At 31.0% G+C, this 14062-nt stretch overlaps 1 protein-coding gene across 1 annotated transcript in view; it reads right to left on the bottom strand.

Annotated features, from left to right (window-relative positions):
• LOC111612507 (fibrillin-1-like) overlaps window positions 1-14062 on the bottom strand; it is a 150121-nt gene that overhangs the window by 61903 nt on the left and 74156 nt on the right. Inside the window, exons 7-11 of the mRNA XM_023353737.1 lie at window positions 9810-9962; window positions 9593-9724; window positions 9400-9504; window positions 8227-8364; window positions 7936-8061 (exon numbers count right to left, since the gene is read on the bottom strand). Of these exons, the coding sequence (XP_023209505.1) occupies window positions 7936-8061; window positions 8227-8364; window positions 9400-9504; window positions 9593-9724; window positions 9810-9930 (622 nt within the window). The 5' untranslated portion in view covers window positions 9931-9962. The remainder of the gene's footprint in view (window positions 1-7935; window positions 8062-8226; window positions 8365-9399; window positions 9505-9592; window positions 9725-9809; window positions 9963-14062) is intronic.

Below are 14062 nucleotides of genomic sequence, written 5' to 3'. Positions count from 1 at the left end.
TTTATTTTCGTTATCGAGTATATATTTTTTTATTTTTTGGAGTCTCCGGAACGTATTAAATTCCCATAAAAATCTATGGTAAATCGATAATCGGTTAACGAACAATTCGGATAACGAACAAAGTCTTGGAGCGGATTATGTTCGTTAATCGATCACTCACTGTATTCATTTGCCGTTTTTCCAACAATGCACACATCGTCCACATATCTTTTGTAAAATACAATATCCATCCTGTACTCATTAATAATGTGCTTCTCTAAGTTGCGTAAGACTAGTTCACATAATAATCCTGACATCGGATTTCCCATAGGTACCCTTTCTTTAGTCTGAAAGTTTATTTATCAAAACTGAAAAAAGACTCATACCATACCAATTTGGCTAATTTCATCATATCATTCTCAGATGCAGTAATTTCATGTTTTATGTAGGGCATAAATTCTATTAATACCTTACAGCAGAATTCTATTTTTATAAATGGGTATAGGTTTTCAAAATTCATTACTGTTTTAACATATTCATCAAGTAAATTTAATTCCTGTAATTCTTTTACTACATTCTTCGGGTTTTGTGCAACGAGAATAATGTTATTATTGTTATCTACTTCTTCTGAAATGAATCTATGTAAACGCTTTCCAAGAATGTATGTGAGGTTTTCGCATATTTCAACTATAGATCTAATCTCTTTATTTTCTTTATGCATTTTTGCAAATAATTTTGACATCCATAAATTTGGGGTTATGAGAGCCTTTAAAAATAATTAATATAAAGCTTAATAGTGCTCTTTCATATTTTTTAACCCTTCTGTACGTTTGTAACAATTTTTTAATTGACCCTTTCTCATTCCGTTTTTTCCCTGATGTACTGTACTATTCTAAGGATTTGTTGTAGTTTCGTCTTTTCATGATGACTAGGTGCTTACTTTTGTCAGCTCGTGTTAGGAACCAAATCGTTACTTTGTACACTTTCATTTTAACATATCTCCTTTTGCTGGTGTGGTGTTTTCATTCTGAAAATACTCCCTTTCTAAATTATTAAATTCTGAGATTCCTCTCTCCAATGCCGCCATTAAAGTTTGCCATAAGTTTTCGTTTTCTAGAATGAAGTTAGAATCTTTTTGGAAAATTTTCGTTATTTTATTATTTATTTGTTAATTTATCTAATATTTTCGTTTTAAATTTAAATGTAAAATGTTCGGACGTTCTGTCGTTAAAATGTTAAATTTTTAAAAAGCGTTTGAATTCAGCTACACCTGAAGACGATCTGTGGTATTAGACTGAGAACGTTTGTTTTGTAATAAACCAATAAACCTTTCTCAGTAACAGAAGGAGTATTGGTAGTTCATTAAGAAATTCAGAATTATCATAGGCATCTGGGAGACGGAGAAATTCTATCTATATTCGGTTTATGGCGTTTGACGTCGCCTTCCGGCCTCCAGGAACCCTCTCCATCTCTCTTCATCCATAAACCATTCTTCGTTAATCCCGTTTTCCCTACATGCTTACTTTACTCCGTCGTACCAAGTTCGCCTGGGTCTTCCTCTCTTTTTCTTTTTTTGTGGAATGTATTCGATTGACATTTTCGTGAATCTTTCATCACTCATTATTTTCACATGTCCAAACCAAATAAGTTGTTTTCTCCGTATTTCTTCCAAAACTGTCTCCTTCAATCCCATTATATCTTTGATCCTCTCATTAGTTATTTTTTTCTCTTTTCGAAATTCTGCACGATCTTCTCAATGCATCCATTTCAACTGTTGTTACTTTTCTCTCCCAGTTCTCCCTGCATTCTCCATGCTTCCGCTTCATATAATAGAATGCTTTTAACAATAGCGGTATACATATAGCTTTTCTTGATCTAGTTATTTCTTAACTTCATCGTATTCTATTTAATCTTTTAATTGCTCTTTTACCTTGTGCTAATCTTGTATTAATTTCTAATGCATTTCTTCCAGTCTGATGAACTTGTATTCCAAGTAATTTGTAATGCTCACATCCCTCAATCTTTTCTCCTTTTTTCAGTTGCGTAAAAATTTTGTTTTACTCATGTTTATATATAAATCTCCTTTAAAATATTCCTTTTTTATTTTTCTTGTCATGTATTCCAGATCATCCTTATCTTCTGCCATTACCACCTGATCATCTGCGAATTGCAATATACAGTTCGGCTTACCGTTAATATTTTTTTCCATATTACAACATTTCTTTTTCTATATTGGAATATTTTCAATACTCTTTCTACGTAGATTTTAAATAAAGTTGGTGAGATACAACGTCCATGTCNTGAACTTGTATTCCAAGTAATTTGTAATGCTCACATCCCTCAATCTTTTCTTTTTCTTCCAGTTCCATGTTTGTTTTAGCTTCTCCTATGCATAAATATTTTGTTTACTCATGTTTATATATAAGCCTCCTTTAAAATATTCCTTTTTTTATTTTTCTTGTCATGTATTCCAGATCATCCTTATCTTCCGCCATTACCACCTATTCATCTGCAATTGCAATATACAGTTCGGCTTACCGTTAATATTTATTACCATATTACAACATTTCTTTTTCTATATTGGAATATTTTCAATACTCTTTCTACGTAGATTTTAAATAAAGTTGGTGAGATACAACGTCCATGTCTTAGTCCTTTTGATACCATAAATCCTTCTGATATTTTTTTCCAATTTTTATTTTCGTTATCGATTCTCTATACGGGGTGTCTCAGTTAAACGTTTCAGAACTTGTAAGAGAGGTAGGGTGCATTCCGATGATCCAGAATCATATAGCAATGCGGGGTCGAAAATGCTTTCCTGAAGCGGTGATGTACACAGAAATAGCTAACCTCTGGTGCAGTTTGCAAAGAAATTATGACTGGGAATACGTCTCATCGAATATCGTTCCGCGTACAAGCGCTGTGCGGCTGGCCCACTACAATCTGCAGCCCCGTACACCAAATGCATATCGGCTAATTATGCGAAATGACGTTTCCCTGCAAGAACGCTTGGAACTTTCGCGCAATGCCATCTACCGCTTCAGGAAAGCATTTCCGACCCTGAGTTGCTACATGATTCCGAGTCGTCGGGATGCACCCTATACCTCTTAGAAGTTCTGAAACGTTCAACTGAGACACCCTGTATAATTTTTTAACTGCTTTAATAAATGTGTTAATATTTATCTCTTTCAATGTCTCCCATAGTTTTGATGTTGGGATATTATCATATGCCTTTGTTAAGTGTATAAACAACAAATGAGTTTCCTGTCCTGTTCCTACTCTTTTTTTCCATAATCTATTTTATACAGAAAATATTGTCTATATATTATCTTCCTGTTCTGAATCTACTCTGCTCTTCTTTTGTTTGATATTCTTCTTCGATTAAATCTCTTATTATTCGTCCATATAATCTACTAAATGTTGCTGTTACTGTAATTCCTCGATAGGTCATACATTTTTGCTTCTTCTTTTTATACATAGATGTCTAAAAGCCAATTTTCCATTCTTTTGGAATGACTTCTTCATTAAGACACCCTTCGAATAATTTTGTTGTCATTCAAAATAATTTTTCTGTTTCATTTTTTATCAGTTTTGCCGGTATTCCTTCAGTTCAGTTTTGCTGTTATTCTTCAGTTTCTTACACGCTTGTTTAATCTGTTTTGTCTCTAAATGAATTGGTACATCCTTTTCTACGTTTATATCTTCTGTTATAAATTGAATTTTATCTTCTGTTAATAAATTTTTATAATATTCTTTCCATTGTTTAACTGAGATAAACTGTCCTTTATTGCTATTTCTTTCATTTCTAACATTTTTAAAGAATTTCCATACTTCAGTGCATTTTCTTCCTCCTATATATGCTTCTATTTCTTTACAATTTCTATCCCAACCGAACGTTTTCTTTTTCAGAATGAATGTTTTTGATGATTTTCTAAGTTCTTTATATCTTATTCTATCCTCTTTTTTTCGTGTTCATCCATTTTAAGTAAGTTACTTTTTTGTTGTTTCATGTTTTCTACCTCTTTGTCTCACAGAATTTTTTAAAACTTTTTCCATGTTTATTGATTTCTCCTAGAGCTTCATTTGTTGTTTTTATATTTTTGTATAAATCTATAGTGTTATCATATTCTTTTTCTTCCAATTTTTCATCTAATCTTGTCTGAAACAATCTTTCTCGTACTTTTTTTTGCTAAGTTTCCGAGATTAGATTTAAAATCTTTACTTCCATTTCCATTTTTTTCTTCTTTCTGTGTTTGTACAACTTACTCTTCTGTAAAGAATAATTATTTTTGCTCTTTTCAGATATTAGTCTGAGCCGCAGGTAACACCTTTCTGTGTTCTTCCATGTAAAATTTTAATTTTGGTTCTTTTTCTACGAATAACATAGTCAATAATTGATTTCCACTGCCTTGTATGTTGGGTTAAAGTATATTTATATCTTTACGTTTAAAAAATACATTTAAAGTAATTTGTATTAGAAAAGTCTATTAGTCGTCTTCCATTGTCATTCGTTACATTTTCTCCAAATTCTCCAATAATTTTGTTATTTCTCAATGATCCCGTTCTTGCGTTGACATCACCTGGTAACATTATTTCTCTTGTCTTCCCAGTTTCATCTATCACCTGTTGCATCCTGTTGTAGAACAAATCCTTACTCTCATGAGTTTCGTTCTCATTTGGTGCATAAATTCCAATGATAGTAATTCGTCTCCCGAAAATATTTAGGTTAACTATCATTATTCTTTCATCTATTCTTTCAAAGTTGGTAAAATTTCTCTTAAATTTCTTTCTATTATCACGGATACATCACATTTTGCTCTTTCTGCTTTTGGCACGCCAGAGTAAATATGTACAAAGTCTTCATTCCCGACCCTTTCTTTTTTGTTTTTGTTAAGTTCACAACGACAATTTTTATTCTTTTTACTTTTTAACTATGTCTTGTCCCTTTGGTCTGATCCCTTAACATTCCATGTAGACAAATTCATTGTCCGGTTATCTTTCCTTATTCTTTTACCATATAATTCATTCGGTTTTTTTCCTGGAGCTTTCTGTTGCGGTGCGATTTTTTTTACAGGAGATGGGGTGCAAACCTATCGTCCAAACCCCAAACCTAGAGGACCAGGGTAATTTAAATTTATTACTTTTCAAAAGTTTTTATTACCTGAAATTACTCTTGCGATACAAAATTCGTTCGGCTAATCCATTCCAATTTTGAAATTCCAATGAATTAGCCCGGAGAAATTAACCTTCGAAAATCGGCTGAAATTTCTGTGTAGGTATGTGGTCAGTCAGTGACTTTTAAACTGACATTAATTATAAAATGATTAATATTTCGCTTAATATCGTTAGTTAGCCTGACAGAATAGGTCATGTGATGAATTCTGCTCCGATTAAAGAATTATTATTTTTTGATAAATTGACGATAATATCACATAAGGTTTATGTAAAATAAATTACTTTTAATTCAACAATATATATATGCATACAATTACTGTAATGTTTTCTAAGTTAAAATATTCCAATTACAAAATGTAATACTGTAAACTAGCTACGGGAACAACAACTATAAAATAAAATTTTATATAAAACTTCATATAAACTTAAAATTTTATATTATAATAAAAATCTTTTTCATTATTATTGCCTTTTATTAGCTTTCGTTTTAAGCTATGAAGCGCAAAACACATTAAAGTTTACGAAAATTTGGCAACTTTACATTCGGGGTCAAACCAATATTTTAATCATAAAAATAACGAAATTTTAATGCTATTCTTATCACAGATTGTAATATTCAATGATTGATTTATAAAAACTGTAAGTATTACTTGCATAATTATATAATAAGGAAACCAAAGTTTATAATTTAAAATTTGTAAAAACACAATATTAATTTTTTTAAAAAAATAATATCAATCGACAAAAACAGGAATAAGAAATAATCGAAGTTGTTAATGTCTAATATTCCTCTTTTACAATATTATATGTCTATTTTAAAATATTGTCCAATTCTGTTATTATCTAGATAAATTATGAAGTTAAAAAAGTATTAATTTAATTTTCAAAATCATGCCAAATAATTTTATTAAAAATTTATGTTTTTAAAGAATAAATTCATTATTTAACAAGCAGAAGATTGTGATTTAGTAAAAGAATTAAGATATGTATGTTCTTGAGAATATATACTGTATATGTTTAGTCGATAAGTTAGAACACTCATACAATAACAGTATGTAACATTAAAATTATTAACACTATAATTACTATAAAGTATTTTAAAGTACAGCGAGCAATTATATATTGTGACATCATCACAATGCCTGGCTGCAATTATTAATCATATATTAAATTTAAAATATGTTTTCTACCTCAAATTAGTAGTGTCTTGCCCCTGTACATGTTATTTATCCTGTTAGCAAAAAACTCTTTGCCCGTCATCTATCTAACTTCTTCAGAGGGAAACTTGAATTTAAATGGCGTCATTTCCGGTGCAAAACGGGATTTCTTATATAGTTAATCGGGCCTCCCGCTGCTAAGCTTTCCATATCTGGTTTCGGCTTTCGTATATCTATATCCGTACTCGAGATTAATGAAGGAAGGACACAGAGAGCGAGAACTTATGTTTACTTTTTTTTTTTTAAATTGCAGCCCAATAACTTTCAGAGTGAAGATTTTTTGGAGTTCTGCGTTTTTCTTTTAAAATGTAATTAAAGAAAATACAGCCTGGCACGTATTTTTTTAAAATATATTTTGATTTTGAAGTCTACATGTTATTATAAAACTTCAAAAATGATATAGTAATAATGGTTGAATCCGGGAGTAACAGAATAAATGTAGCTTAAAGATGCATTTTTGTTTGGTATAGAGGAAAAGGTGGTATTATAGAACACTGCGGGTATTATGGAACTACTCCATTTCGAACTGATAATAAAGGCGAACTGTAGCGGATTGTGGCTGAACTGAACTAGGCAGACATCCATATCAAGGGGAAAACCCGTTTTACTTCAGTTAAACAGTTGTCCGTATTTAATCAGAAAATTTGTTTTATTTTTTTTTCAAAATTCGCAAGTTTTGAATGCTAAGTGAATTTAGTTATTTTTAAAATATAAATCGTGTAGTTTTAGGTTCACTGGTGCATGTATTCCGTTCCAGAGACTTAGGGGTACATATTAATCTGTGTGATGTTCACGTTTTTTAAATTTTGGTCTTGACAGACATAAATTAATTCAAGATGGCGATGCGTGAAATACGGACCTCATTGGTGCTTTTACAGTAATATGGAACTCAACTCCTCCGAATTCTCTCTTTGTAAGCAGACATTCGTCCGGAGCAATTTGTGAAAAAGACATTAGGTAGAAAGCCAATTCTTCCTGAGAATATCGAAAAAGAGCTGCTGGAATATATATTGTTGATGGAGGTCATATTTGTCTATTATAAAAGCATTTTTGCGATAAAATACATTGAAGTAAATAATTTTGTAATTATTTAAGATTTTTTGTACTTTCCTATTTGTTTTTGGCTATATTAAAGCATTTTTTGAAAATATACAGTAAGGTTCCCTATTACCACCCGATTTTCTCTAAGCCTACTTTCTGACTTTTTGTACAAAGCCTTCAAAAACCATACTTATAGTTATACTAGCGAAAAATCTAATTAGGAACATTTAGTTTAATAGTTACCAGTACTTTTCTCACAAAAATGTGGATGTAGCTATGATACCTTGTTTGCAATTCACTAAAATGTAATTGGGGTTCCATAATACCACCTCTATTTGTTGCTCCGCAAATAGAACCGATTTCCTTTAGATGTTTTGAATATAAATATCTATTAATATTATTCTGTTTTCAATGTCAAAATTTTACAAAAATTCGATAGTAAGTTCTTTTTTAAAATAGATAACAAGTATCTTTAAAAAATTTAAACATCACCATAACAAAAGTTTAATAATAATCTACATACCACAAGTTTTATTATCTGAATTCAATGTAAACCCTTCGTAACAACCGCATTTCTGCTTTTCATTCTCTATGAAACATTTCTGTTGACATGGCGTATCTCCCATTTTGCAATAGTTTTCTTTATTTCCTGAAAATATCTCAAAGTTTATAGTAATCATTTAAACAATTTATTAAATGAAATTTACAAAAAAATTATTTTAGTCAATATTATATATATAAAGATTCACCAATTGAATCTTGGTTTGATGACTTTTTAATTTAAAAAAGAAAGAAAATTTAATAAATTCCTTACCGGCACATTTTTTCGAACTCGGATTATAATAATAATCTTTATCACAGTCAAAACTATATACAGGTCTACCGAGTGAATCAGCTTTTACATTGCATATGGCGTATTCCCCATAACGTTTTTTACAAATATTTTCATTTACTGTAAAATTTTTACAAAATTAAATAAAACACGGAATTTATATTAGTATATAGTGTTATTTTTAAAAAAATATATAATTCCTATCTAATTTTATAAAACTTTGAAAATTTAAAATACATTTTGAATTTTAGTAAACATACATAAACGTGTAAAAATTTTGATTTCGTATTTTCATTAGTCAAAATTATAGCATAGTTTTCATTGCAAAACAAATATTTATATATTCCAGTTAAATTCTATAAATAGAAACATGTTATTATATACTTTCATTTTAAATAAATTTAAAACGAATTGATTAAACATGTCTCTTCGCGCATTATCCTAAACGAAAATGCCTAAATTATTATTAATAGAAAAAAGAAAAAAATTTAATAATTATTAGAAGTATTTTTACGATAATATATACTACTGTTAAAACAACGTAATAAATATACAGTAATTACATTAAAAATATATGAAATAGAATTTTGTACGTCATAATATGTAGCTGTTATACAGATAAATTTTGTTTTAGAAAATTGAACTTTATACTGCATACAAGTTTATATACGCTGTTGACCCCTCAACATAACGGAGTAATAACGTAAAATGATCTGATAATGCCGATGGTTCGTTGCATCCAAAGATGTTATTGCCAACTACAGTACGAACTTTATATGAGGTATGATAAAAGAGACAACCTGTATTATGATAAATACTAAGGTGATGTCTTTCAAGCTGAGACGTAAGCAATTGTTATCGACGCACTGCCTACTTTATATCAGACGTCGACTAACAAGACCAATTTGATATTCTCGAATGCTATATTTTCATTTTGACAGATGCTTTGGAACAAACGAATTTGGAGTGTTCTTTCCAAACACATTTATTCGAAATATATTCGGAATATTGTTTTCATAATGTACAAGACAGTAAACTAGAAGTTGTACAGTATATATAAATATCTGATAAATATATTTTACAGAATTTTTACTAATGCTATTCGAAATACAGTATGTTAAGTAATTCAAAATAAAAAATCACTTGATCACTTACCAACACAGTTTGTGCCATTGTCTTTTAATTCCCCCATACACTTGCATTCTCCTCCTGTACATTTTTTAAATGCATCACATACTTTACCTAAACATTTATCAATATCTATACAAAAATAAATCGGAATTTTATAAACTTTTATATAGCGACCTCTTATAAGCAATAAAGATACTTTTACATGAAAACAATTTACCTGAACATTTTTTATTTAAATAATCGTAATACTGTGTTTTCTGAGGGCAATTGCATTCGGTTGCATAAGTATCTTCAATTGGTATACATTCAGCATCACCACTACATACTTCGTCATTACATTGACCTCTAACTGAAAAAGTTTATGTATTAAATTAAACTTTTGAAACTTTACAAATTAAATTGAATTCAATGTAAACAGAAAAACAGAAACAAACTTCGACATCTTCTTTCATTCCTGTCAAAATAATAATCTTTATGTACGCAGTAACATGTGATATTTTTTGATTCTACTTTGCATTCTGCGTTAGTTTTGTTGCAAAATTCATTCCATGTCATTTTAGTTTCATCTTCAATTGTTTCACAACGATCTGGAAGAAAAAGTTTATGAGTTATTCATAATATTTATTTCAAGAATGTAATGTCCATAAATACACATGTTTATTATTTATAATTAAATTACTTTTATAGAAATTGCTATTTTCTTATCTTACTATTTTGGTATTTACGTGTATTATCAATATATAATTTTTAAAATATTCTCTGTTTTAATTACGTACTATTAAATTAAATTGCATTTTACTTTCTGGGCTATTATATATAACAGAATGAAAGTATGACAATCGATCAAATAATCATCCCGAAGATTTTTACACTTTTTGACTCAGGACACCTTACAATGTCGAGAAATTGAAGAAATCCAGAGTTTTTCTGTATGTATAATTTTTAAAGTGTTTGTGTGTATGCGTGTGAGTGTGAGAGTGTGTGGGAGGAAACGATTTTGTTCACTCTGTTTGAAGTTTAATAAATCCCGTTCTTTTTGTCAAAAATTTCTGAAGTTTTGCAGGGAGGTTCGCATATTAGAGTGGTTGATGCTGTTAAATTTTGATGGTTAAAGATCGGGATGACAGATAAAGGAATGTCGTATATCATATCTCGAGTAGGGTCGGACTTATTGACGATTTTCCTCGTTCTTAGCATTTGCAAATTTTTTTATAAAAAATCTTTATCCTCATCTTTATCCTCAAAATTAAAAATATAATAAAATATAACAACGAGCCACGCACACAGTTTTAGATGTTGCCTGGAAAATTAAGTCACTTGTTGCTGGATTATTTTATGTTCATTTCAGATAAATTCACACAAGAAGTCATAGTAAATCAACGTATTATGTATACATACAAGAGGTTCAAAAGCAGGTATTCATTTTTTGTCTTAAAATTCGCACGCGAGAAAAACAGAAAAGAAAAAACATTCACTTATATGCATAAATTAAATCACAAGAAATAAAAAATAAAAAATAACAATAAACATCAAATATCTGTATTTTTCAGAGTCACAGCTGTATGCCTATTTTTGCACCCTCTTTATATAAAAGCCATTGAAAAAGGTTTCAAAGACTAAACTATTATTTTACAGCAATTTCTTATGCAAATTAGTTTGGGATGGTCGCATAGGTGAAGAGAACGTTACTGTTTTAGATTTGCGTAATAGAATCCTTAAAACTTGAGCAGAAAATCTAGGCAATGAATCGTTTTTCGATACATGGGAAGGTTGTCATCGCGATGTATTTAGCTTTATAATTGAATTGGGTCAAGAGATGCGTAGAAAGTTAAATCCACAACTAGACGAGCGAGTTTGTGGCTGACTTACCAGGAATCAGACAGAGGACTCTCGACATCAAACTCCAGTGAACAAGAGATAAAGTCCAGCAACATCAAGTGAAACCAACCTTCGAAGAGTCAAATAGGCAGTCTTGAAGTCTTCGAGGAGTTCTATCAGTAAAATTAACTAGAAAACTAGAGTATCGGAAGCAGACTATCTAATTTTTGCATTCGAAAACTGTAGCATCGTATCCATGTGTTCCAACGATTTTTCCTGAAAACGATCAAAATAGACCTGAAGTGGTAAAGGTAATTCTCAATCTAATCGAAGAGAAAGTTATAGATAGTCGATTTGTATTGTTTACAGATGAACTGCACTTTCATCTAAACGGATATATCAATCGACCAAATTATCAATTTTCGGCAACCGAACCCCCAGAAATTCGTAAAAATTCTGCATTCTCAGGAAACAAACAACTGTCTGCGTAGCAACGAGTTACCAAGGCACGAATGCACCGATATTCATCAACCAAACCATTAATAAACTACTGTTTATTCCAGCATTTTCGAGAATAGAGTTTTATCATTTTTCATCAAGTTGTCATAAAGTACTGTACATTAGCTTGTCATCCCAGTGATTGTATCATAATGAATTTTACATTCCGTGGCAGCGTTTAGCAGAGAGATTTTACAAGTAAACATATGCATTTCATGATTACAGAAACACTTTACAAATATTTGCGGTTCAATTTCACACAAGTGTTCAACGTTAGAAAAAGTTATGCACAGATTGCAGGAAACAGAAGACTCGTCGCAAAACGATTAAACAGATTGCACGAATGATCGGAAGGATTTCACCTTAAACGTGGCAGAAAACACGACTTATCATGCAGAATAGAGAGATCGAATACCACAATTTAATGGAATGATTTCACCAAATTATGGACAGATTAGTATGTTGCTCTCGCGAAAATTATTTTTCTTTTATTCTGTCGCGTTATATACTGTACATGTATGTAAGAAGTAACACACACTAAACAATACTGCATAAAGAACTAAATTATATTTGCTATTATTCCGACTTCGAAAATTCAGTGTATCGCTGATATAAAGGCGGACATAAATTATATAAAACGAATACTTCTCAATTTGACAGAAAACTGTAGAATTTTAACAGTTAATGTTTGATGAATTTATACTAAACGTAATGCATTATATGCTATCTGGAGCATAACTCTCATATGCAGGTAATAATGTAAAATTCAATGTCCTAATTTACTCTAGCGTCAATGACACATCAACTCATCAGTTGTAGGTTAAGGTGTAACATTGTAGTATATGCTTTTGATTGCGGAGAAGTATTTCTCTATAGTAGGGGTTTCCAACTTGTGTTTCGCCGAACCCTGGGGTTTCACAATAAAATCAGTTGAATCTAGTAATGTATGAATGTCCCTATGCAGATTTGAAACATGAGGTGTAATTGTTATAGTCTCGGACCGAATTCTCTTATGTGAAACGCCGGGGAGGTCGGGGTCAGTCGTACCTCCCTGTTCGGCAACAGGTCGTTAAACCTGCTCACTTGCCAAGATGGCTAAATTACGATAATGGTACCGAGGGTTGGGACGCTCATATGTCGATCGAGTGGAGAGGGAGTATTTGGGGTCGACGATAAGGTGAAGGCCGTATACGAGTAAATGAGTCTACCATTTTAATAAGTAAAACAAGAATTTATTAAAATAAATCAAATTGACAAAACGACTACACAGATCTCGACACTAAACCGCCTAAGAGCTCGAGAGAGAGAAGTTACACGCTTTCTCATACCTCTTTGCAGGTTTCCTTGACGATTAAGTCCATGTAGACACAAAAATATCCAATAATAGGTGTCTTTAATCCAAATGAGCACAAATAGGCCTATATATAAATTTGCGACTCTCGCGACGAAAGGATATCGATGTTCGAGGATTAGAATTTCGGCGGGTTCGGAGATTCGACTTGATGTCGTCGGTCCGGCTTTCGTTAAGAGACTCCCCTGAGAGGGGTAGGAAACGTCTTTTATAGCTTTTTGCTGGGAAAATCGGTCACGTGATCGGATGTTATATGAGATTAAGGTTATAGGTGTTTCAGGAACCTAAAACAAGTGACGAAATTTGGATCCAAACTATAAACTTTTGTGCAAGTCGAGCTGCAAGTTATGTGAAAACAATAGAATGTTGATAATTATGAAAGGAGGGTTTTTACATTTCCAGCTAAGATCATTTTTTCTTCCAATTCGTTATATAAACATAAGTAAAATAATTAAAATTTTACTTAATGAAATTCCGGATCTCACACTTATGATATCCTATACACGTGCTAGAGTTATTTATAGCTTTATAAACAGTGAGGACCGATTTATTGGTAATTGAAATCGTTATATAATGTTTGAAAAAATAATAAAAATCATAAAAACGACAACACTTATCCTAAAGCTAAAAAATCATAAAGAAAATAACCCTAAAGGTATCCAACATATAAATCAAAAGTCACGGCGAGTAAAAAAGTCACTGACAGACTATATAGGGGAGACCGGGGCAAGATCGGCATGTTAAGCTTTACTTAAATTTTGTGTAATAAATACTGCTGTAAACTGAATAAAAAAGCTTTGCATATTGTCTATTGGAATGTTACCTTACTATAAAACTGGTTAAAATCAGTTTAGAAATAAAAATAATTAAAATAATTACAACTTTACAAGAAGAGAGAAATTGACGAAGTTGCCCCGGGTATAGGGGCAAGATCGGCAACTTCTCTCTTTTTGTAAAGTTGTAATTATTTTAATTATTTTTATTAAAGTTGCCCCTGGTATAGGGGCAACAGTAATGGGG

Source organism: Centruroides sculpturatus, unplaced genomic scaffold (genome assembly GCF_000671375.1).
Source record: "Centruroides sculpturatus isolate CEXI.00-Female unplaced genomic scaffold, Cexi_2.0 scaffold981, whole genome shotgun sequence".
NCBI lineage: Eukaryota > Metazoa > Arthropoda > Arachnida > Scorpiones > Buthidae > Centruroides > Centruroides sculpturatus.
This window is presented reverse-complemented; position numbering and strand designations above follow the sequence as displayed.